The following is a 24,409-nucleotide window of genomic DNA, read 5'->3' on the forward strand; positions in this document are numbered from 1 at the left end:
TTTGCTTGGAGCTTTTCCATGATATAGCTCCACCTGCGAGAGTGAATGCATAACCTGACGTAGATTTTCTATTGTCTACATCTTCCGCAAAGTCTGAATCTGAGTACCTTTCTATTTTTAGGAAATTAGTTCTTATGTATGTTAACATGAGGCCTTTTCTGCCTTGCGTATAACACAATGGCTTCTTTACCATTCTCCAGTGATATATTCAAATAGATTATCTTTATATCTACCAAGTATCCTAGTAACAAAAGCTAAGTTAGGACGCATGCATACTTGAGCATACATCAAGCTTCTGACAGCTGAAGCATATTGGAGCCGCTTTCATTTGATCGATCTCATATTGGTTCCTGGGACTATGAAATTTCCCAAATCTACCACCCTTGACTATGGGAGCAGGCATAGGTTTACTCGCATGCGTACTATACTTCTTCAGAATCTTTTCTAAGTATGCCTTTTGCAATAATCCTAAAACCCCCTTTCTTCTATCTCGATGAATTTCAATTCCTAAAACGAATGAAGCTTCACCAAGATTTTTCATATCAAAATTTGAGGATAAGAACTTGTTCATCTCCAACAATAGACTAAGATCACTACTAGCAAGTTGGATGTCATCATGAGGAAAATGAATTTCCCACTCTTAAACTTTGCGTAAACGCAATTATCCTCCGTAGTCTCATCAAACCCAAACTTTTTTATTGTCTCATCAAACTTCATGTACCACATTGTCTTGAGGCTTGTTTTAGTCCATAAATGGATTTCTTCAGTTGGCATCCCATATGTTCTTTTCCTTCCATGACAAAACCTTTGGGTTGTGCCATGTAAACGTTTTCTTCCAAATCTCCATTGAGAAATGCTATCTTTACATCCATCTGATGTAACTCTAAATCATAGTATCCCACTAAAGCCATTATGATTCTAAAAGAATCCTTACATGAGACTGGAGAAAATGTCTCATTATAATATATTCCTTCTCTTTGCATGAAGCCTTTAGCTACAAGTCGTGCTTTATATCTTTCAATATTCCTTTTGGAGTCATATTTTGTTTTGTAGATCCATTTACAGTCTAATGTCTTGGCTCCTCTAGGAATTTCTTCTAAATCCCAGACTTTGTTGCTACTCATAGATCTCATTTCATCTTTCATAGCTTCAAACCACTTCGATCAGTGAGCTCTTCTCATGGCTTCTTCAAATGAGGTGCGATCTCCCTCCATTTGAACTTCTTCACTGACATAGACTTCATAGTCATCAGGAATAGCTGGCTTTCTAACTCTTTGAGACCTTCTAGGGGCCTCAACATTTGGCACATCTTCCATTTCGGGTTGTTGCAGCTCTTCCTCATGTGTGACAATAGGTTCTATAGGATCCTGAAGGACAGGTTCCTCATCTTCATTCATTGTTGCCACAGGAGAACTAACAATAGGTGTTGTAGCTATAGTGTCCTGTACTATCGGTGCAATAGCAACAGGTATCGAGAAAAAAGGTTCCTAAATCATCATAGTGGTTACAAATACCCGCTTCTCCTCAAGGCTAATTTCTCGGCGTACCGTGCTCCCCCTGATAATCTTATCCTCCAAAAAGACAGCATGTCTCATTTCTACAAACTTAGTATGTCTGTCAGGACAATAGAAATGGCAACTGACTATCTTAGGATCTAATTTCCCAATATTTGGGTTAAAGACTTTGGCCTGAGCTGGACAGCTCCGCACACATAAATAATATAGTGAGGGCTCTCGTCCAGTCCACAACTCATATGGTGTTTTAGACACCAAGTTACTAGGAACTTGGTGGTTTTAACGCCTCCATCGACAAACTAATCGATAAAGTGGAGTAGCTTATCATGATTCTCACCATATCCATTAAGGTACGGTTACGTCTTTCAGCTACATTCTACTGAGGATCGCTTAGTGTAGAGTACTGGGCAACTATGCCATTTTTCTGTAGAAACCTTGCAAAATGTCCAGGAACTTGGCCATATGGGGTATGTCGACCGTAGTACTTCCCCCCATGGTCGGATCTTATTACTTTAATCTTTAAATTATGCTAATTTTCTACTTCAGCCTTAAATATCTTGAATTTATCAAATGCTTCTGAATGCTCTTTAATTGGAATGTTATAAAAGAATCATAACCATCCACGGATGTCACTGGAAATGGACCACAAATATCTGTGTGAATTATTTCTAAAATTCATGTGCTTCTTTTGGCGTATTTCTTAATTTTCTTAACGAACTTTCCCTTAATGCAATCGATGAATTGCTCTAAATTTGAAAATTCTAAACACAGAAAAATTGATTCCTTAATCAACCGCTTCAATTCTCTTCCTCGAAATATGGCCTAAATGATAGTGCCATAATTTTGAAGATACACCATCAATTCTTTTCCACTTATTTCTTACATTCATAGACGAGGAGGCATTCACATTCTCAGCACTTACAATATTCACATTCTCACAAAGTGATTACAAATAAAGCTCATCTTGTCTGAAGGTAGGACCAACAATCTTATTATTAAACTTGATTTTACATTGTCCATCACCAAAATGACAAGGAAAACTATCATTGTCTAAACGCGATACACTTATTAAGTTTCTATGCAAAGAGGGTACATAAAGAACATCTCTTAGATGAAGTACAAAACCATTTGCTAATTCTAATGGGAGTTCTCCAATGGCTTCGACTTCAGCTTGGACGCCATTTGCAACTTTAATGCTGCTTTCTCCTCTTTGCAGGGTCCTCCTCGTATGGAATCCCTATAATGAATTTGCAACATGAACAGTTGCACCTGAATCAATCCACAAAGTACATTTTGCATAACTTAAATACAAGGACTCATCTACGAATTTAATAAGGTCATCACCTTTCTTACACGGATGCTATCTAAGCCCACCGCCAACACAAATGGGGTGATCTGTGCTGGCAGTTGGCTTATGTCGCCCGCCATAAATATACCTGTTCATATTCTTCACCAGGCAACCTTCCATTTGGAGCCTACTCGAGAGGAGCTCGGGAGGAGCTCCTAGAACACCAAATCTAAGGGGGAAGGTTTTGTTCTTGATTTCCTTGGAGGAGGTGGCTATATAAGGTAAGTTTGTGTCATTCCAACCTTCTTTTTGAACTTCTATCCATCATATCTAGCTTCATTACCTTGTCATCTAGATCTAGATCTAGAACTAGAAGAGAGAGAGGGAAGAGAGAAAAAAACTAGACATGGATTATTTTTGTGAATAAAATTCTATGGTCTTATTATAAGCATTACAAAGCTATGTTTTTCATTTTAATGTAATATAGAAGTGAGTTTGATTATATTTTTCCTTATTTATTGCATCCATAGTTTTAAGTAATGAAGTTGATTATCTTAATGTTTAATTGAGTTTGATTTTTCCCTTTTTCTTATTAATTATTACATCCATGGTTCAATTGATTCTCATTTAGGGTAGTATAGAATTGATTTTTATTATATTTTCCCTACTTATTAATTATTACATCCATAGTTTTGATTAATCAATTTGATTGAATTAATATAGAATTGAGTTTGATTTTTTTTCATTCTTCTTATGAATTATTACATCCTATGTTGAACTGCTCAGGAAAAGTTCCAAAAACACCAAATCTAAGAGGGAAGGTTTTGCTCTTGATTTCTCTGAATTATTTTCATTAAATTTCTTGCTACTTATTAGTTAATACATCCATAGTTCAATTTAGTTTTTGGAATAGCTCATTAAATTAGTTAATATAACATAGAAATCTTGTCATAGGTTGTTAAAGATGGATCAAAGAGCATGGACGTATAGCATACGGAGGCATTCGCCTACTTTCATCTTAGAGGTAGCAAAATTTGTGGAGGCTGTGAAGAAGCACGCTCAGATTTGCAAGACAAAGCAAATTTGTTGTCCGTGTTTTGATTGTAGCAACAAAATTGTATGGGAGGATACTAATGTCATCAGGAGGCATTTGATAAAGAGAGGTTTTGTGGATGGCTACACAATTTGGTCCTATCATGGAGAGGCATAAGGTACTTCCAACAACATAGACATCAATACTGGCTGTGATGAAGTGGGTGGTGATGATGCAAACGACAATGATCATGTTATGATCGATGATGATTATGACCGTGGAGATCAAAATGATGATCAAATAGATGTGCGTGTAGAACCACAAGTGGATGAGGAACGTGATGTTGATATGGAAGACATGTTGTGCCACATTGACCTAGAAGTGTTGCTAGGGAGTGATAAAGGGCTAGAGAATTTCGAGAGACTTAAGAAGGCAGCACAAGACCGTGTGTATGTAGGATGTGGGAAGGAGTGGATAGTGCTGTGTTTCGACCTTCATCTCCTGAAGCCTAAATTTGGCTGGTCAGACAATAGTTTCAATGATCTCCTTTGCTAGGCAATTTGCTCCTCAAGCCGAATTTTATGCCAAAAAACACATATGAAGCAAAGGAGATTATCAATCCATTTAAGATGCGTGTGCAGAGAATACACGTGTGCAGGAATCAGTGTGCAGAGAATACACGTGTGCAGGAATCACTGCATGTTGTACCGCGGTGAGCATGTAGCATTGGAAAAGTGTCCAAATTGCGATGCTAGCCCTTACAAATGTAAAGCCAATTTCTATGAGGACCATGCCGATTCCTCAATCAGGAATAAGAGAAATAAGGCTGCAAAGAAAAGTGCTGGTGTTCAAGTGGAGGATGAGTCATGTGTAGGTACTGACACGATGACTTAGCGCAGAGTCCTACCTTGGTGATGTGGTACTTGCCAGTGGTGGATCATTTGAAGCGTTTGTTCTCAAACTAAAAGACCGCTGAAATGATGACTTGGCATGCTGATCGCCAACTAAAGGATGACGGAAAGCTTTGACATCATTCCGATGCTCGCCAGTTGAGGACCTTCGATGCCAAACTTCCAGAGTTTTTAGATGAAAAAAGGAATGTATGGTTCGCGTTGAGTAGAGATGGCATGAATCCATTTGGTGAAAGAAGCAGCATGCATAGCACATGGTCAGTGCTGATGACCATATACAACCTTCTCATATAAGGCATGAAGCAACCTAGCATCGACATATATGTTTTCCTTGAGCCATTGATGGAAGATATGTAGAAGCTTTGGGAAGATGGGGTTTGGATGTGGGATGAGTACAGACACAAGCACTTAACACTAAGGGTCATTATCTTTGTAACCATTAATGATTATCTTGCCTTATTTGCCTCGATAGGTCAAGTAAAAGGTAAGATAGCATGTGTAGTTTGCTTGGATGGAACATCATCTATGAAGATAGTGTTCATACGGCATAGACGCTTCTTATTGAAGACACACAAATACCGCAGGATGAAGAGCTTCTTCGATGGCACCAATGAGAATGACTTTGCTCCGAAACCAGCTACTGGTAAAATAGTATTTGAAACATGCAAGAAGGTCAAGTTCAAACTCAGTAAGAAGTCATTAGGTGGTGCTGATAAGTTGAGAAGGGGAAGGAAGTAGGCTGAAACTATAGATGTCGCAGATATGCCATTTAAGATGTCTATCTTCTTTAAGTATTTGCCATACTGGCGAGAGCTGGTGGTGCGCCATGTCATTGATGGGATGCATCTTCAGAAGAATGTGTTTGATAGCACCATCGGATTCTTGGGCTTATCAGGCAAGGCAAAGGACAGACTAAAATCATGAAAGGATCTTGTTGACCTTCAAATCAGGCCAGAGCTCTACCCACAAGAAGTACCTAATGGTAAGCATTACCTTCCCTCGGCTAGCTACAACTTAACACTAGATGAGAGATTGGCCATGTGCAACTGCTTGCATGGGTTGAAAGTGCCGACCGGATTCTCATCAAATATCTAGTTACTAGTCTCATTGAAGGACATGATGCTTATTAATATGATTAAGTACTTATATATTTGCTTTTCTAATTAAAATCTAATTATAGTTCAACCCCGCATTTTCATAACTTATGTAAATTTGGTAAATGTTTATTTAAATAACTCTTCCAATTATAAGTTAATTATAGATATACCTCAGCTTTTATAAATTAATCTTAGTTCAATTAATGCTTATTCAATTTGTTTTATCAATAAAAGTTACATAATTTATATCTTGAGTTTTCATAATTAAATGTTAATTTCACAAATGTAAACACAAATGTGTTTTTGAATTATATTTGGTTTGTTAAACCAGAATCATAAAGCTATGGGCTTAAATGTTTACATATACTTAATTTTCAAATTAAATGTCTAATTTGCATAAACTGTACTTCAATGTTTATAAATAAAATTTTAGTAAGTTGTACATTGTACTTTCATATATAAATATAACTTGCTAAGGATATTTTCTATCTTTACATTGTTTTCTTTATTAAAATATATGAAGCATTTAGGCTTTTCCCTTTCTTTTGTAATTCAAATCTCTCAATAGCTTTACCTTTTCAATCTTGGTTCCTTGCATTCACATGGAGTCTTATCCTTCAGTACGTTCTTTTAAAGCTTTCTTTTGATTTGGTGTATTGCTCTTAGTTGTACTTGTTTCTTTGGTTGTATGTTTGTGCCGGTGATTATTTCGAGTAGAAGGATCGCTGTTTGAAAGATTTAAAGATGAAGAGCTCTAAGAGAGCAAGAGCTGAAGAGCAGTAAGATTAACTTTTCTTTGGAGAAAGGCAAGTGTTCCTAACCATCCTTGTATATATCCTTATTTTACAAGAATACCATGTATTAATTGGAACATGGAGCCACCATCCTTGAAAACCGTGCAACCACAAGGACTATATGGATCTGGTCTTGGCTAATCAATTAGAGACTCTAGTTTGGGGTAATCTTATCAAAAGGGCAAGAGGGGAGGCGTTGATGGGGTATAACCCGACTCTCAGTCTGATTAGTTTGTAGAGAATCTATATTTATTTCTGCATAAATTGAGGGTTTGTTTTAATCAATTTTGTTCGAAACAATTTATCTATCGTCGATAGCATCCCGTTATATCCAATATTTCCGTTTATCACTAACCACCGATATTTTTTATTTATCGATAATGTACGTAAACCGTCCCAATTACTCTTATTCCTATTTCGTGCATATCTCACGTACCCCTTTAGTTAATCTTTAGTAGTTGAGAACTTTTTTTTTATAATGAAATCAATCAAACTGTTATTTAAACCAATCAAATAATTATTTAAATGGATCAAACAAGTATTTATACAAATACTATACAATTCTTAGCGTACTATATATATATATATATATATATATATATATATATATATACACACACACACACAAATCTAATTAGTGTACGTATTACATATATATACAAACTAAATCAAACTATATATATATATATATATATATATATATATATATATATATATATATACAATGATCTTCCCGTCAAGGTGCTGGGAGCGTCTAATTTTCATCCATCATAATAAAAGTCTCCTTCTGGATTTACCACCTCGTCCATCAGGAATCCAATGAGACCTTCACATATTGCCACTACTCTTTCCTTCTTGAAGAGTCCCAATTGAATATTTCACATCTGTAATTTGGATACATATATGTGAATTTTACACGAACAATTGCAGAAAATAAATAACTATTAATAGTTTTATTTTACACATAACTATTGTGGGGAAAAATAATGAAGTTATTAAATATTCATGATATAGGATGTACAAAATGTGTAGACTTCATACATACCGGGAAGTCTGTTCTCCATGTAGTTTTTCTTTGAATTGACCTGATTTGTCTGCCCTGATGAATTCTCTCCATGCTCTGCGGATTAAAATAATGAATGATATAGTGTTAGGTGAAAATTTTAGAAATAAAATTTTGTATAGAGATAGAGGTCCAGAATTATTACATGTCTAGCGTGTGTTGCACAACACGTCTTGGTACTCCTTCAGATCTCTCCTCAACGAATCGAAGATAGTGACGTGAATTCGATCAATGTTAATAATAATGAGGATCCAGCGGGATCTGGTAAATGTTCATATATATATTAGAGGTAACTAACATTAATTAGGTAAGGAAAAAGAAAATGAATATAGATGGTATACACACACTTACTTGAAGTTCTATGGAAGTAGTATGTGATCCTTTAATTTTTGTCTGTATAAAGAACTGTATACTGCCAGCAATAAGAACTGTATACTGCCAGCAATGTTTTGTCTGGAAAATCTCGTATCTGGGCTTGGTTCACTATGGATGGATCCATGAAGCCAATATGGTGGTATGCTTCATGTCGGCACGTCCGAATTAGCATCCTACATAAAATAGAAGACGAAGTTAATTAGTACGGCGACGCATACACAAAAAAATTGATATGCGCCAATATTTACATGTACATATAAATGGACACTTACAAAGTCCAGACGCTCATCAGAGAGATGTCTAGGGCACCATGATGGTACACTTCGTATATATCCTTGAATCGTAGCCACATGACTGCCTCGCATTCACCGTGAAAATCTATCGGTTTTATCTTAAGGCCCAACATCTCCCACTCATCGGCAGACAACTTCATGTACCATTGATGGAATTTGTACATCTTCGTTGATAGCTTCTTTAGCGAATCAGGGCTAACCATAGGCTTGCCTAGCTTAAACGTCCATTTCGGTTCACTTGGCGGTGCAGGTGGCAGCTCGACTTTTTTCCTTTTTTTCTTCTCATCAACCTTTACTAATGCCCGTTCATAGTTCGATAGTAGTGGTTGACTCTTCTTGGCTTGTTCTTGCGTCTTGATGAATTTATATAATTCTCTTTGATCTACTAGTGGTGGCTCCATCTCCCTTGCTTTTCTTAATTCCCTCTGTTCCCTCAACCACTCACTAGCTTGCACTTGGATTTTGGTCCAGCGTTCCTCATGAGTCATTGCCTCCCAGCGTTCCTCAGGAGTCACCTCAAGCTCCTTTGTTTTCTTCTTACGCTGTCTTGGCTTGGGACGCGGTAGTCGCGACTTCTTAAATGGTTCTCTTAGTCCCGGCGAAGGTGATCGTGGAGGGGTGTTGTGGTCATCGTTGTCGCTCCAACCACCAAGATGTGGTGGAGATGGAGACCTTGATTGTGGAGCAGGTTGTGGTGTAGATAATGGTCTGGATATTTGAGGAGATGGTCGCTGCTGTGGATTTGCGAAGAGTGGTCTTGAGCTCTGAGGAGGTGCCTCCACGCTGGGGATGATGATGTAGCGTTTGCGCCATAGAATGACCCCGTGAACCACTTCTCCTAATGTTGTTGACCCATCGCCTGCTGGGAAGTTGAGCTCTAGGCCTTCAAATTGGCTATTAGGGATTCTCTCTACGCTAACACTGGCATAGCCAGGTGGAAGCTCCATGCCATGGCATGTATGATTTTGCAGGATTGGCAATGTACTCCCGTATGCCACCTGGATATATAAAAGAAATGAACTTCTTAAACTTCAAATTGCCAAAGCACTGCCGAGGCTCCAGTGCATAAATATTATGTATATATACGTACCTTAATGCTAAGGTTGCCGATCGGTGTATGCAGCTCACATGTGGTGCGTTGCGTGATGGCATCCACAGGGAATAGTTGCTATTCCACGGGTAATCCTGGCGTATGTGGCTCAGGGAGCCCTGTGGATGCACAGCTGCTCCCAAGGTGTTGAGAAGGGCTGCCAACTGCGTCGGCCATTCGTCTACTGCCTCCCTCCTGGATACTTACTTCTACAGATTGCAGTTTGGATTCTATCGTGCGCCTACACCTCTCATCCTCTTGTTCCTTTCTTCGGTTCTAGCTAGTGTACTTGTCCAAGTCGCCTCGGAATGCGAACTTCCACGGAACAAGCCTGAACCCTCCGGTACTTCCTGGGTGTTCGAGATTCCCGAGGGCCATTGTTTTCTCATCATTCTCTCGGCACACCGTCAACATCCCATCCTTAACATCTTTAATAATCTTGTCAAGCTTTGTGGCCGCTTCACATAACAGGTCATCAAAGACCAGCGTCCCATCATCTGGATTTATCTCACGTCCATTAGCGTAATACCAATTTTTCAATCGTTCGGGCCAATTAATTGTTCCTGGTACGATACCCCGCTCAATTAGGTCTTTTTCTATCTGATTCCATTTGCGAATTGCTTTGGCGTAACCACCTCGCGCTAACTTATGATGGTACTCCTTCCCCCTAGCATTGCCTGTGTTCTGGGCAACCTTGTTCTTACTGTCTTCGGTGTTCTTATATTGTACAAATGTCTCCCAGTGGTCCTTATGTTGTGGATACACAGTAAAATCTGGAGTTCGGCCCTTCTTAATGTAGGTGGTATGCAACATCTTCTTGAATGTCTGGAATTGTGTAGCAATCTTCTTCAGTGTCCACACTTTCACAACATTTTCAATATATCTGTCGGGAAATATGAAATGTTTCTTAACTTTTTCCCACAGCATATTCTTTTCTAGTTCCAGGAGCGCGTATGGATTAGTGCCATTCCCTTATGCTGATGGGCACATTCTCCCTTACGATTGCCCCGACCTAACTTATGTACTGTGTTGCCACTTTTTGGGGAGCAACCGGCCTGCCCTCTTATGTGACTTTTGTGATGATAGCCTTTTTTGTTCCCGTCTTCACCTTGGAAGGACCTTGGGGCTTAAGACGACGGTTCGTCGATCCAGAGGGCTAACAGTTCGAGATTCATTAATTAATTAGTACATAGTAATAATGAATAACATCATATATTATATATAGACAGGGTTAAAATATGATCTATACCTCGTCGGAACCTTGTGCCACGGTAACGTTTTGCTAGGGCTCGGGCTTTTCATTGCCTTCGGCAGACAGGTTGAGAAACATGTCTACCTGACTACCCTCTTCATCAGTGTACGCTGTGGGAAGGTTGGTACTACTATCACCAGCAATAATCTGCTCCATTAGATACCTTTTGGCCTCGTCGCTTGCCATCGATCTCAACTACTTTGTACATGAAATCATATATAGAACAACCATCAAAAAAATTCAATTCAACGAATTTTTTTGAAATATACAAAATGTACTATTCAAAATGTAATATAAAAAATGTAACATGCAAAATATACTATACAAAATATAATATACAAAATGTAATATACAAAATGTACTATGCAAAATGTAATATAAAAAATGTAACATACAAAATGTAATATACAAAATGTACTATGCAAAATGTAATATAAAAAATATAACATACAAAATGTAATATACAAAATGTACTAAATTTCAACTTTTATACAGGACCCCCTTTTTTATCCCGGTTTATAACTGAAACCGGGATTAAAGCACATTTAACCTTGGTTTCTAACAGAAATGGAGATAAAAGGGGGGCCTTTTATCTTAGTTTATGATCGGCCGCGATAAAAGGCCCCCCTTTTATTTCGGTTTATGATCAACCGGGATAAATGGGTCTTTCCAGGCGGAAATCGAAAAGTCCCTTTTATCCCGGTTCTACTTTATAATCGGGATAAATGTGAGCCTTCTTCTGTTTTCATCTCCCGACTGGTTCTTGGAAATTTATTCGATTTATGTTTTCACTAGATTTCAGGAAGCAAAAAATAAGATATTTACATATTTCAAACATGCAAAAATATTCTAAATTAGCAAGTTTGTTTACAATAAGTTTTAACTAGTCATAAATTTTGTACTATTTCTTTTTGCTTCTATTTGGAAATTTATTCTATTTATGTTTTCACTGGATTTCAGGAAGCGAAATATAAGCAATTTACATATTTCAAACATGCAAAAATATATTAAATTAGCAAGTTTGTTTACAATAAGTTTTAACTAGTCATAAATTCTATACTATTTCTTTTTGCTTCTATTTGGAAATTTATTCTCGCCGGGTGGAAGTTGTAGGCATCGGATCTCGCCGGGTTTCGCTGAATTTCATGAAGCAAAAATGAAAAATTTACATATTATAGACATGCAAAAATATATTTAATTAGCAATTATATTTACAATAGGTTTGAATGACTCATTAATTCTACACTAGTTATAGTACCTTCTTAAATAATTATTTTACTGCATCACTATCATCTATCATTAATCCCAGAGGGCAAACAATCTGTTTAGCTTCATATGTTGTGGATGGCAATTCATTATTCTCGGGAAGAATCTTCTTGATAATTTCCAACATCAGTATCGCAAACTCAAATATTGCTGAAAGTTTACATAGAAATACATAAATTATTTAGCTCATATTTACTTTACAAATAACTAAACTATTAAAAAATTTAATATTTTCCACATAATTTACTTATTCTAAAAATGGCTAATTCCATACCTCTATGTGAAAAGTACTAAATATGATATTACACCTACAATTTATATGGCTAATTGATACATATCCATCGCATTGTAGCTCAAAAATATATATAAATACAAATCCTCTACATGCTTAACAACAAACAAACTCATTTTTCTCCCTCTCTAAAGTATAAAACAAAGTTGAATAATAATAAATGAACGGAGCATGAAGTAGGTAACCTTCACAACACTTTGTATGAGTGAAATCCCTACGGAAATGAGGAAAAACAATTCAGCAGCACCTCCCCTAGACTTGCTTCGGCACCATGGAGAGGATGAGCTTCTCTATCTTTGTGGAGTGGAGTGGCTCGGGCTAGACGAGTGGTCCCTTTTTATCCCGGTTGGTAAATCCAACTGAGACAAAAGATTAGAGCTTTTGTCCCGGTTGGTGTTTATCCAACCGGAACAAAAGCTCCAACCTTTTGTCCCGGTTTGAATTACCAACCGGGAGTAAAACGGTTATCCCGGTTGGTAACTTCAACCGGGACAAAAGGTTGGATCTTTGATCCCGGTTGGTGACTCCAACCGGGGGTAAATGGTGGCGCCGTAGGTTCCCGAAAACTAGCCGTTTTAATCGAGACTAAAGGGTAGCCTGTAGTCCCGGTTGGAAAAAAGGAACCGAGAGTAAAGGTGTGCCCCATTTCAGCCTACCGTGGTGCACCCCTTTTCTCCTGAGCCAAAATTAAACCGAGACTAAAGGGGGTGGTATCTAAAGTCAATTTTCTAGTAAGGGGTGGTATCTAAAGGGGCCATGCATCTTCGACTCGCCAAGTTCAATTGCATTAGTGCACCCAAATATCGAATACAGTACAGGAACTCCGAGGTAGAAGCCATGGCCAAGCAGCATCTCATCCTCCTCCTCGCCGTCCTCATGGTTTCAATTCTGCAAGCCGTCTCCTCCGTACAGAAACCACCTCAGCCAATATAACGGCTGATACAGCAGCAATGGTGTACGATGTCCTGCAGCAGAACAACTTGCCGCGGGGCCTCCTCCCACAAGGCGTGCGGTCGTATGTGCTCCACCCCGGCAGCGCATTGGAGCTGAACCTCCCCGGCGAGTGCAGCTTCTTCGTCTCCATCGCCGGCAAGCAGTTCCAGTTTTGTTACGCTAGCAGGGTAAGCGGTGTCATCAAGTCCGGATGGCCATCAGCAGCGTGTCCGGCGTCAGGATACAGGCAGGGTTCGCGTGGCTGGGGTTCAACAAGGTCAGCCGAGCTGGCAACCTGCTAAACATCCAGCTCGAGAAGTCCACCCAGTCTTTCCCTGTCAGCGCCTTCGCGCAGAGCCCCCGCTGCAACTGAGGCTCCGATTGCAAATCTTGCATACAACTTCCTATCATTTTGGAGTAAATAACAAAATTGATTTTGTGCCAAATTATGCATTTATGATTTGCTACAAAACATTTTAGGTATGAAAGGATCGATCCAGATTGTTAAAAATTATATTTAAAATAAATACATGATGTTTAAGACATTGATAGCATTGAGGCTTTGATCAATGAAGTTTATAAAAAAATGTGCCAATTTGATAAAAGGCAATCAAATAATTGAAACCATTTTTAGTTGGTGATTTCGTTCTTCTTAGCTTCGTTTAATTTCCATAAACCTTCTCAAGTAAGTTTTAATTTAACTGGAGATCGAATTGAAGGTTAGGAATTAAAATTAAGCTAATAGTGCAGTACGTGCCGTGGTTGGCGATGTGAAATATTTTTCGTCGGTGGCTTACATTAGAAAAAACCAGTGGCAGATCCAGGGGTTGGGGGGCTTCTACCACCCTACAGGGTGCATCCTCATTGCAGCAGAGCTAGGGGATGAGAAAGACGAGGGGAGAAGAAGAAGAGAAGAGAGAAGGGGTGGGGAAAAGGAGGAAGAAGAGTTCATCCTCGTTAAGCTATGTCCTAGGTTCGTCCCAGTCTTCCAGAAGAAAATTGTATAATGTTGAAGATGGAGATAAACTTTATACTCGAATATAGTTCTTAATAAGATTTAGGCCCTGTTTGTTTGATTTTCTGGGAGCTTTTCAACTGCTACCTTTTGGGATGTCCAAAACCAAAGCTGGAAGCTGAAAAGCTCATGACAGGAAGATTTTGGCTTATAGGTTTTGGAGCCACTGAGATTTTAGAGGTCCCAATAGCCAAAGGACCAAAAGCGCCAAAGGCTCAAACAAACAAACAGCCCCTTCTAATAAAAAAATTGTTACCGCACAGCACACACATTACATGGACAAATGCTAGGACACACTTTTGCCTCTATAAGCACTATACCTTCTATAGAAGGAATCAGGAGATTTTGAGATTGATGAAGCCAAAACCAGCACCTCGCTATGGACAAACATGTTTTATAGCTGAGAATTACCGTTCTTCCCTAAAATCAAACCTAAAATATGTGCGAGTGCTCATGTCAAGCCCACAACTCAAACCTGGTGCAACATTTCACACCTAATCTAGGTAACTAAGCTATGCTCTGTTTATAGCTATTATTATTACTGTTGATTAACGTATACTGCCTGATGGCTAGATTTTTTCGAATTTTCTGAGAAAGTTACTATGTTTTTTCTAGCACGTCTCCTGAATAATGTGAGGCTAAAAAACAAGTAATCTAACTGATTCCTTTATTTAATTTGCATGCATGTCTGGTTGGTGAAACAAAACCTGATTTTTTATGGAATATTAATTCGGTAATAATAATGAAACATGGCTAGCTGGTCACCACCATGCTATGGGTTAGTTTTGCAGGGCTGTACTTTTGGCTCAAATGGTTCCAGCTGTGGATTCTTTGGTGGAGCATTTTTTTGCCGCACTAGCTTATCTAGTTTGTAAGATGTTCGGTAAAATGGCTTCTCCTGATTGTTTAAATGGATAAAATATGAAATGACCATAATACCCTTCTCCTTTTTTGTCTCTTCTTTTTAGTTTCCCTTCCCATCTTTTTTCTATCTGTTTATTTCCCATCCTCTCTTTCTTATCCATTCTATCTGACTCTTTCCCCTTCTTTTCTCCGTCACTCCACTCCCTACGCCCGTGCCGCCATCGGTGTCTGCCCGCTAGGGCCCATGTCGTCACCCACCGCCCCCAGTGGCCCCCACCTCCTGCAGCCCCGGTCTTCTCGTTCGGGCCGTTGCCAGCTGCCCGTACCCTTGCCCCTGCCTCCCGCTGCTTGCCGTGTCATGCCATCTTATGCCGCCCTTGTCCTCCAGCCCCGCTATGCGACTGCCACCGGTACTCTTGGTTAGCCTACCGCCGTCATCCGTTCTCACTTCCGTCTCCGCCTCTCTTACTTTGCTCCACCTGTAGGTCCCTCCAGGGGTCGTGGGGACCAACATTTTAGGGCTCCGGCTCTGCACATGGGCTCCTCTTAGTGGGCTTTGGGAGGCTTATCTGCCGAAGCCGTCCACCCTCCTGCTGTTTGGTAGTGCTTTGGGTGGAGTTGGTGGAGAAGCACCTCCCACAGCAATGCAAAGGGGGCTATGTAAACACAACTCATCACCACCCATAATTCGTCAGAGTGTTTTTGGCAGCACTGTGTGAAACATACTTACAATGGACAATGCTACCAAACAACTCCATGAGGAGCGGTTTTTGGATCGGATGATTTTGGATAGTAGCATCCCACGAACCAAACACGCTATCTATACACCACTATTGTCGTTGACCAGTATTACAAATAAAGTTTTGCTCCCGTAGTCCTCTCCATGAAAACTATAAGAATCTCAAAATAAACAATTAATAATTTTAATTAATTTCATGTCAATCCACCTTATTACCTCTGGTCCATATCCTTCCCCGTTCTGATGAGCATTTCACATTTTTGTTCTCCATCTTGTTGCATTAGATTCATATCAACTTAAATTACGCATTAGAAGCGATGTTGATCATATTCTCTGTTTTGTAATTTGTTCAAGATATTAATATGATTAAGTACTTATATACTTGCTTTTCTAATTAAAATCTAATTATAGTTCAACCCCGCATTTTCATAACTTATGTAAATTTGGTAAATGTTTATTTAAATAACTCTTCCAATTAAAAGTTAATTATAGATATACCTCAGCTTTTATAAATTAATCTTAGTTCAATTAATGCTTATTCAATTTGTTTTATAAATAAAAGCTACATAAGTTATATCTTGAGTTTTCATAATTAAATGTTAATTTCACAAATGTAAACACAAATGTGTTTTTGAATTATATTTGGTTTGTTAAACGAGAATCATAAAGCTATGCGCTTAAATGTTTACATATACTTAATTTTCAAATTAAATGTCTAATTTGCATAAATTGTACTTCAATGTTTATAAATAAAATTTGAGTAAGTTCTACATTGTACTTTCATATATAAATATAACTTGCTAAAGAAGTTTATAAAAAAATGTGCCAATTTGATAACAGACAATCAAATAATTGAAACCATGTTTAGTTCGTGATTTCATTCTTCTTAGCTTCATTTAATTTCAATAAACCTTCTCAAGTAAGTTTTAATTGAACTGGAGATCGAATCGAAGGTTAGGAATTAAAATGAAGCTAATAGTGCAGTACGTACCGTGGTTGGCGATGTGAAATATTTTTGGTCGGTGTCTTCTAGGTGGCTTACATTAAAAGAAAACCAGTGGCGGATCCAGGGGTTGGGGGCCTTCTACCCCCCTACAGGGTGCATCCTCATTGGAGCAGAGCTAGGGGATGAGAAAGACGAGGGGAGAAGAAGAAGAGAAGAGAGAAGTGGTGGGGAAAAAGGAGGAAGAAGAGTTCATCCTCGTTGAGCTGTGTCCTAGGTTCGTCCCATAAGAAAATTGTATAATGTTGAAGGATGGAGATAAACTTTATACTCGAATATAGTTCTTAATAAGATTTAGACCCTGTTTGTTTGATTTTCTGGGAGCTTTTCAACTGCTAACTTTTGGGATGTCCAAAACCAAACACCTCTAAAAGTTGGAAGCTGAAAAGCTTATGATAGGAAGATTTTGGCTTATACGTTTTGGAGCCACTCGGCTTTTAGAGGTCCCAATAGCCAAAGGACCAAAAGCGCCGAAAGGCTCAAACAAACAAACAACCCCTTATAATAAAAAATCTGTTACCGCACAGCACACACATTACATGGACAAATGCCGGGACACACTTTTGCCTCTATAAGAACTATACCTTCTATAGTAGGAATCAGGAGATTTTGAGATTGATGAAGCCAAAACCAACGCCTCGCTATGGACAAACATGTTCTATAGCTGAGAATCACCAGTCTTCCCTAAAATGAAACCTAAAATATGTGCGAGTGCTCATGTCAAGCTCACAACTCAAACCAGATGCCACGTTTCACACCTAATCTAGGTAACTAAGCTATGCTCTGTTTATAGCTATTATTATTACTGTTGATTAAAGTATACTGCCTGATGGCTAGATTTTTTCGAATTTTCTAAGAAAGTTACTATGTTTTTTCTAGCACGTCTCCTGAAGAATGTGAGGCTAAAAAACAAGTAATCTAACATGATTCCTTTATTTAATTTGCATGCATGTGTGGTTGGTGAAACAAAACCTGATTTTTTATGGAATATTAATTCGGTAATAATAATGAAACATGGCTAGCTGGTCACCACCATGCTATGGGTTAGTTTGGCACGGCTGTACTTTTGGGTGAAATGGTTCCAGCTGTGGATTCTTTGGTGGAGCAGTTTTTTTTCGCACTAGCTTATCTAGTTTGTAAGACGTTCGGTAAAATGGCTTCTCCTGATTGTTTAAATGGATAAAATATGAAATGACCATAATACCCTTCTCGTTTTTTGTCTCTTCTTTTTAGTTTCCCTTCCCATCTTTTTTCTATCTGTTTATTTCCCATCCTCTCTTTCTTGTCCATTCTATCCGACTCTTTACCCTTCTTTTCTCCGTCACTCCACTCCCTACGCCTGTGCCGCCATCGGTGTCTGCCCGCTAGGGCCCATGTCGTCACCTACAGCCCCCAGTGTCCTGACCACCTGGAGCCCCAGTCTTTTCGTTCGAGCCGTTGCCAGCTGCCCCTACCCTTGCCCTTGCCTCCCGCTGCTTGTCGTGTCGTGCCATCTTATGCCGCCCTTGTCCTCCAGCCCCGCTACGCGACTTCCATCTTAAATTACGCATTAGAAGCGATGTTGATCATATTCTCTATTTTGTAATTTGTTCAAGATATTAATATGATTAAGTACTTATATACTTGCTTTTCTAATTAAAATCTAATTATAGTTCAACCCCGCGTTTTCATAACTTATGTAAATTTTGTAAATGTTTATTTAAATAACTATTCCAATTAAAATTTAATTATAGATATACCTCAGCTTTTATAAATTAATCTTTGTTGAATTAATGCTTATTCAATTTGTTTTATGAATAAAAGCTACATAAGTTATATCTTGAGTTTTCATAATTAAATGTTAATTTCACAAATGTAAACACAAATGTGTTTTTGAATTATATTTGGTTTGTTAAACAAGAATCATAAAGCTATGCGCTTAAATGTTTACATATACTTAATTTTCAAATTAAATGTTTAATTTGCATAAATAGTACTTCAATGTTTATAAATAAAATTTGAGTAAGTTCTACACCGTATTTTCATATATAAATATAACTTAATAAGGATGTTTCTCTAAAATATCTTTACATTATTTTCTTTATTAAAATATATGAAGCATGTAGGCTTTTCCCTTTCTTTTATAATTCAAATCTCTCGATAGCTTTACCTTTTCAATCTTTGTTCCTGGTGTTCGCATCGAGTCTTATCCTTTATTACGTTCTTTTAAAGCTTTCTTTTGATTTGGTGTATTGCTCTTAGTTGTATTTGATTGTTTGCTTGTATGTTTGTGCTGGTGATTGTTTCGAGTAGAAGGATCGCTGTTTGAAAGATTTGAAGATGAAGAGCTTTAAGAAAGCAAGAGCTGAAGAGCGATAAGATTAACTTTTCTTTGGAGAAAGGCAAGTGTTCCTAACCATCCTTGTATCTATGCTTATTTTACAAGAATACCATGTATTAATTGGAACATGTAGCCACCATCCTTGAAAATCATGCAACCACAAGAACTATATGGATCTGGTCTTGGCTAATTAATTAGAGACTCTAGTTTGGGGTAATCTTATCAAAAGGGCAAGAGGGGAGGCGTTGATGGGGTATAACCCGACTCTCAGTCTGATTACTTTGTAGAGAATCTATATTTATTTCTGTATAAATTGAGGGTTTGTTTTAATAATTTTTGTTCGAAACAATTTATCTATCGTCGATAGCATCCCGTTATATCCGATATTTCCGTTTATCACTACCCACCGATATTTTTTATTTATCGATAATGTACGTAAACCGTCCCAATTACTCTTATTCCTATTTGGCAACAATGTATTTTTCACAATTAACACTACTAATAAGCATCTGTTGGGAACGATATGTAGGAGATGAAAGGTAGAGCTAGGGCAGCGAGTATTTTTCAAGAAGTACTGTAGAGAGCATGGAGGACTTGAGCAAGAGTAATAATCAGTGGACAACAAAAAATATGTTAATCCACCATTAAAGCATTAAGCCACAATGTAGCACAAAATCCAAGTATTATTCACTCCAAATATAAGAATCTCAAAGCAAACAATTAATAATTTTAATTAATTTTGTGTCAATCCACCCGATTACCTCTGGTCCATATCCTTCCCCGTTCTGATCAGCATTTCACATTTTTGTTCTCCATCTTGTTGCGTTAGATTCATATCAATTAAATTACGCATTAGAAGCGATGTTGATCATATTCTCTATTTTGTAATTTGTCCAGAATATTAATATGATTAAGTACTTATATACTTGCTTTTCTAATTAAAATCTAATTAGAGTTCAACCCCGCATTTTCATAACTTATGTCAACTTGGTAAATTTTTATTTAAATAACTCTTCCAATTAAAAGTGAATTATAGATATACCTCGGCTTTTATAAATTAATCTTAGTTCAATTAATTCTTATTCAATTTGTTTTATGAATAAAAGCTACATAAGTTATATCTTGAGCTTTCATAATTAAATGTTAATTTCACAAATGTAAACACAAATGTGTTTTTGAATTATATTTGGTTTGTTGAACCAGAATCATAAAGCTATGCGCTTAAATGTTTACATATACTTAATTTTCAAATTAAATGTTTAATTTGCATAAATTGTACTTCAATGTTTATAAATAAAATTTGAGTAAGTTCTACATCGTATTTTCATATATAAATATAACTTGCTAAGGATGTTTCTCTAAAATATCTTTACATTGTTTTCTTTATTAAAATATATGAAGCATGTAGGCTTTTGCCTTTCTTTTATAATTCAAATCTCTCGATAGCTTTACCTTTTCAAACTTAGTTCCATGCGTTCGCATCGAGTCTTATCCTTTAGTACGTTCTTTTAAAGCTTTCTTTTGATTTGGTGTATTGCTCTTAGTTGTACTTGATTGTTTGCTTGTATGTTTGTGCTGGTGATTGTTTTGAGTAGAAGGATCGCTGTTTGAAAGATTTGAAGATGAAGAGCTGTAAGAAAGCAAGAGCTGAAGAGCGGTAAGATTAACTTTTCTTTGGAGAAAGACAAGTGTTCCTAACCATCCTTGTATCTATGCTTATTTTACAAGAATACCATGTATTAATTGGAACATGTAGCCACCATCCTTGAAAATCGTGCAACCACAAGGACTATATGGATCTGGTCTTGGCTAATTAATTAGAGACTCTAGAGACTCTAGTTTGGGGTAATCTTATCAAAAGAGCAAGAGGGGAGGCGTTGATGGGGTATAACCCGACTCTCAGTCTGATTACTTTGTAGAGAATCTATATTTATTTCTGCATAAATTGAGGGTTTGTTTTAATAAATTTTGTTCGAAACAATTTATCTATCGTTGATAGCATCCCGTTATATCCGATATTTCCGTTTATCACTAACCACCGATATTTTTTATTTATCGATAATGTACGTAAACCGTCCCAATTACTCTTATTCCTATTTGGCAACAATGTATTTTTCACAATTAACACTACTAATAAGCATCTGTTGGGAACGATATGTAGAAGATGAAAGGTAGAGCTAGGGCAGCGAGTATTTTTCAAGAAGTACTGTAGAGAGCATGGAGGACTTGAGCAAGTGTAATAATCAGTGGACAACAAAAAATATGTTAATCCATCATTAAAGCATTAAGCCACAATGTAGAACAAAATCGAAGTATTATTCACTCAAAATATATTCACCAGCACGTATGGGCCACGAATCAAAAGGCTGTGCATATACACAACACCAATCTTGGGCTCTTCCTGCTGCCGATCCATCATCCGAGCCTCTCTCAGCTGCAGCGTGGGCTCTGCGCAAAGGCGCTAACCGGGAACGACTGCGTGGACTTCTCAAGCTGGATGTTGAGCTGATCCCCGGCGCGTTGGACCTGGTTGAACCCCAGCCACGCGAATCCGGCCTGCACCCTCACGCCGGACACACGGCTGATGGATCCGGACTGGATGACCCCGGCTACACTACTGCCGTACCGAAAATGGAACCGCTTGCCGGCGACGGAGACGAAGAAGTTGCACTCGCGGGGGAGGGTAACCTCTAGGGCGCCGCCGTCGTGGAGCACGTACGACTGGACGCCTTGTGGGAGGAGGCCCCGTGGCAAGTTGTTCTGCTCCAGGACGTCGTACACTGTCGAGGCCGCCGCCGCAACTGTCCAGTTACTGGCTGAAGAAGTGGTTTCTAGGGAGGAAGCAGTAGCGTGCAGGATGGAAGCCACGAGGACGACGAGGAGGAGATGCTGCTTGGCCATGGTGCTTCCTCTTGGATAGTAGTAAACAGTTACCGCAAGTGTGTTTGGGCGCTGGGGTAATGACGGGAGAGGCACTGGAGTCGAGTATATATAGGAGTGCATACCCCTGAAGAATCTGATTTTAGTGACATTTATTTGTACGTAATTAATATTTGCTCTAAAGACGTTCGCCTTCATGGTCAGGCGCCAGAGCGTTTTGCAGGAACCATTTTAGTATACAGTGATTGTGAATCATAAAGCGAAATGCGTTGATGAAATGTTTCACACGTTCCAAGTTTTGCGAAATGCGTTGATTCGGAAAAATTAAGTCCAAATTAAATACCACATATTTGGATTTATTCTGGTGCATTGATTCTCTTATTCGCATGAAAGGATGCCTTTTGCGCATCCGGAGTGGAATATTAATACGGCCGAAACAAATGCAATTAAAATTTGATTCTCTCTGGAATGGCTAGCTGCTTGGTGACTAGTCGGCTGTATATACAATACAAGCGAGGCCATGCATCTTCGCATTACTAGATAACTCGGTATTAGTACCGGTTTGTAGAATGCATATCTCTCGAAAATGCATCCGGGATTAATCCGTCAAGATAAAAGGGGGTCTTTTATCACTGGTCCTTCAACCGGGATATAAGACCATCCTTTAATCTTGGTTTGTAAAACCAACCGGGACTAACGGGGCTGCCACGCTAGGTGGTGGACAGATCCCTACTGGGACTAAAGGTCGCCTCTTTAATCACGGTTTGTAAAAGAAATCGGGACTAAAGTGCGTGCGTACAGCACCATGCAGGTATCTGCATGGCGCCTATAATTTCGTGCATATCTCATAGCACCAAGCATAATTTTTGTATAATGAAATCAATTAAACTGTTATTTAAAAGAATCAAATAATTATTTAAATGAATCAAACAAGTATTTATACAAATACTATACAATTCTTAGCGTACTATATATATACAAATCTAATTAGTTTAGGTATTACATATATATACAAACTAAATCAAACTATATATATCTGCAATGATCTTCCCATCAAGGTGCTGGGAGCGTCTAATTTTCGTCCATCATAATAAAAGTCTCCTTCTGAATTTACCACCTCGTCCATGAGGAATCCAATGAGACCTTCACATATTGCTGCTACTCTTTCCTTCTTCAAGAGTCCCAATTGAATATTCCACATCTGTAATTTGGATACATATATGTGAATTTTACACGAACAATTGTAGAAAATAAATAACTATTAATAGATTTATTTTACATACTTTAAATTTGTGCTCCGTGACCTTGCTGGTCTTGGGTCCCAATAAATTGTGCATGTGCTCACAGACATAGTAGCCACATAGATTATCATTCTCAGGTTCCTATCTTAAGCACTGTTGTGGGGAAAAATCATTAAGTTTTACAATATTCATGCTATAGAATGTACAAAATGTGCAAACTTCATACGTATCGGGAAGTCTGTTCTCCATGTAAGTTTTTCTATGAATTGACCTGATTTGACTGCCCTGATGAATTCTCTCCATGCTTTGCGGATTAAAATAATGAATGATATAGTGTTAGGTGAAAATTTAGGAAACAAAATTTTTTATAGAGATAGAGGTCCAGAATTATTACATGTCTAGCGTGTGTTGCACGTCTTGGTACACCTTCAGATCTCTCCTCAATGAATCGAAGACAGTGACATGACTTCGATCAATGTTAATAATAATGAGGATCCAGTGGGAGCTACGTACGTAAATGTTCATATATATTAGAGGTAACTAACATTAATTAGGTAAGGAAAAAGAAAATAAATATACACGGTATACACACACTTACTTGAAGTTGTATGGAAGTAGTATGTGATCCTTTAATTTTTGTCTGTCTAAAGAATTGTATACTGCCAGCAACGTTTTATCTGGAAAATCTCGTATCTGGGCTTGGTTCACTATGGATGGATCCATGAACCCAATATGGAGGTACGCTTCATGTCGGCACATCTGAATTCGCATCCTACATAAAATGGAAGACGAAGTTAATTAGTACGACAACGCATACACAAAAAAATGATATGAGCCAATATTTACATGTACATATAAACGGACACTTACAGAGTCCAGACGCTCATCAGAGAGATGTCTAGGGCACCATGATGGTACACTTCATATATATCCTTGAATCATAGCCACAGGACTGCCTCGCCTTCACCGTGAAAATCTATTGGTTTTATCTTCAGGCCCAACATCTCCCTCTCATCGGCAGACAACTTCATGTACCATTGATGGAATTCGTACATCTTCGTTGATAGCTTCTTTAGCGAATCAGGGCTAACCATAGGCTTGCCTAGCTCAAAGGTCCATTTCGATTCACTTGGTGGTGCAGCTGGC

At 38.2% G+C, this 24,409-nt stretch overlaps 1 protein-coding gene across 1 annotated transcript; it reads right to left on the minus strand.

The window, feature by feature from the left end:
• Nucleotides 1-21,572: 21,572 nt before the first annotated feature.
• On the minus strand, nt 21,573-22,043 carry LOC101768473. The gene has a single exon (XM_004977644.1). It carries the CDS (start codon nt 22,041-22,043, stop codon nt 21,573-21,575), a length of 471 nt encoding a protein of 156 aa, XP_004977701.1.
• Nucleotides 22,044-24,409: the final 2,366 nt, after the last annotated feature.

Source organism: Setaria italica, chromosome VII (assembly GCF_000263155.2).
Source record: "Setaria italica strain Yugu1 chromosome VII, Setaria_italica_v2.0, whole genome shotgun sequence".
NCBI classification, from domain to species: domain Eukaryota; kingdom Viridiplantae; phylum Streptophyta; class Magnoliopsida; order Poales; family Poaceae; genus Setaria; species Setaria italica.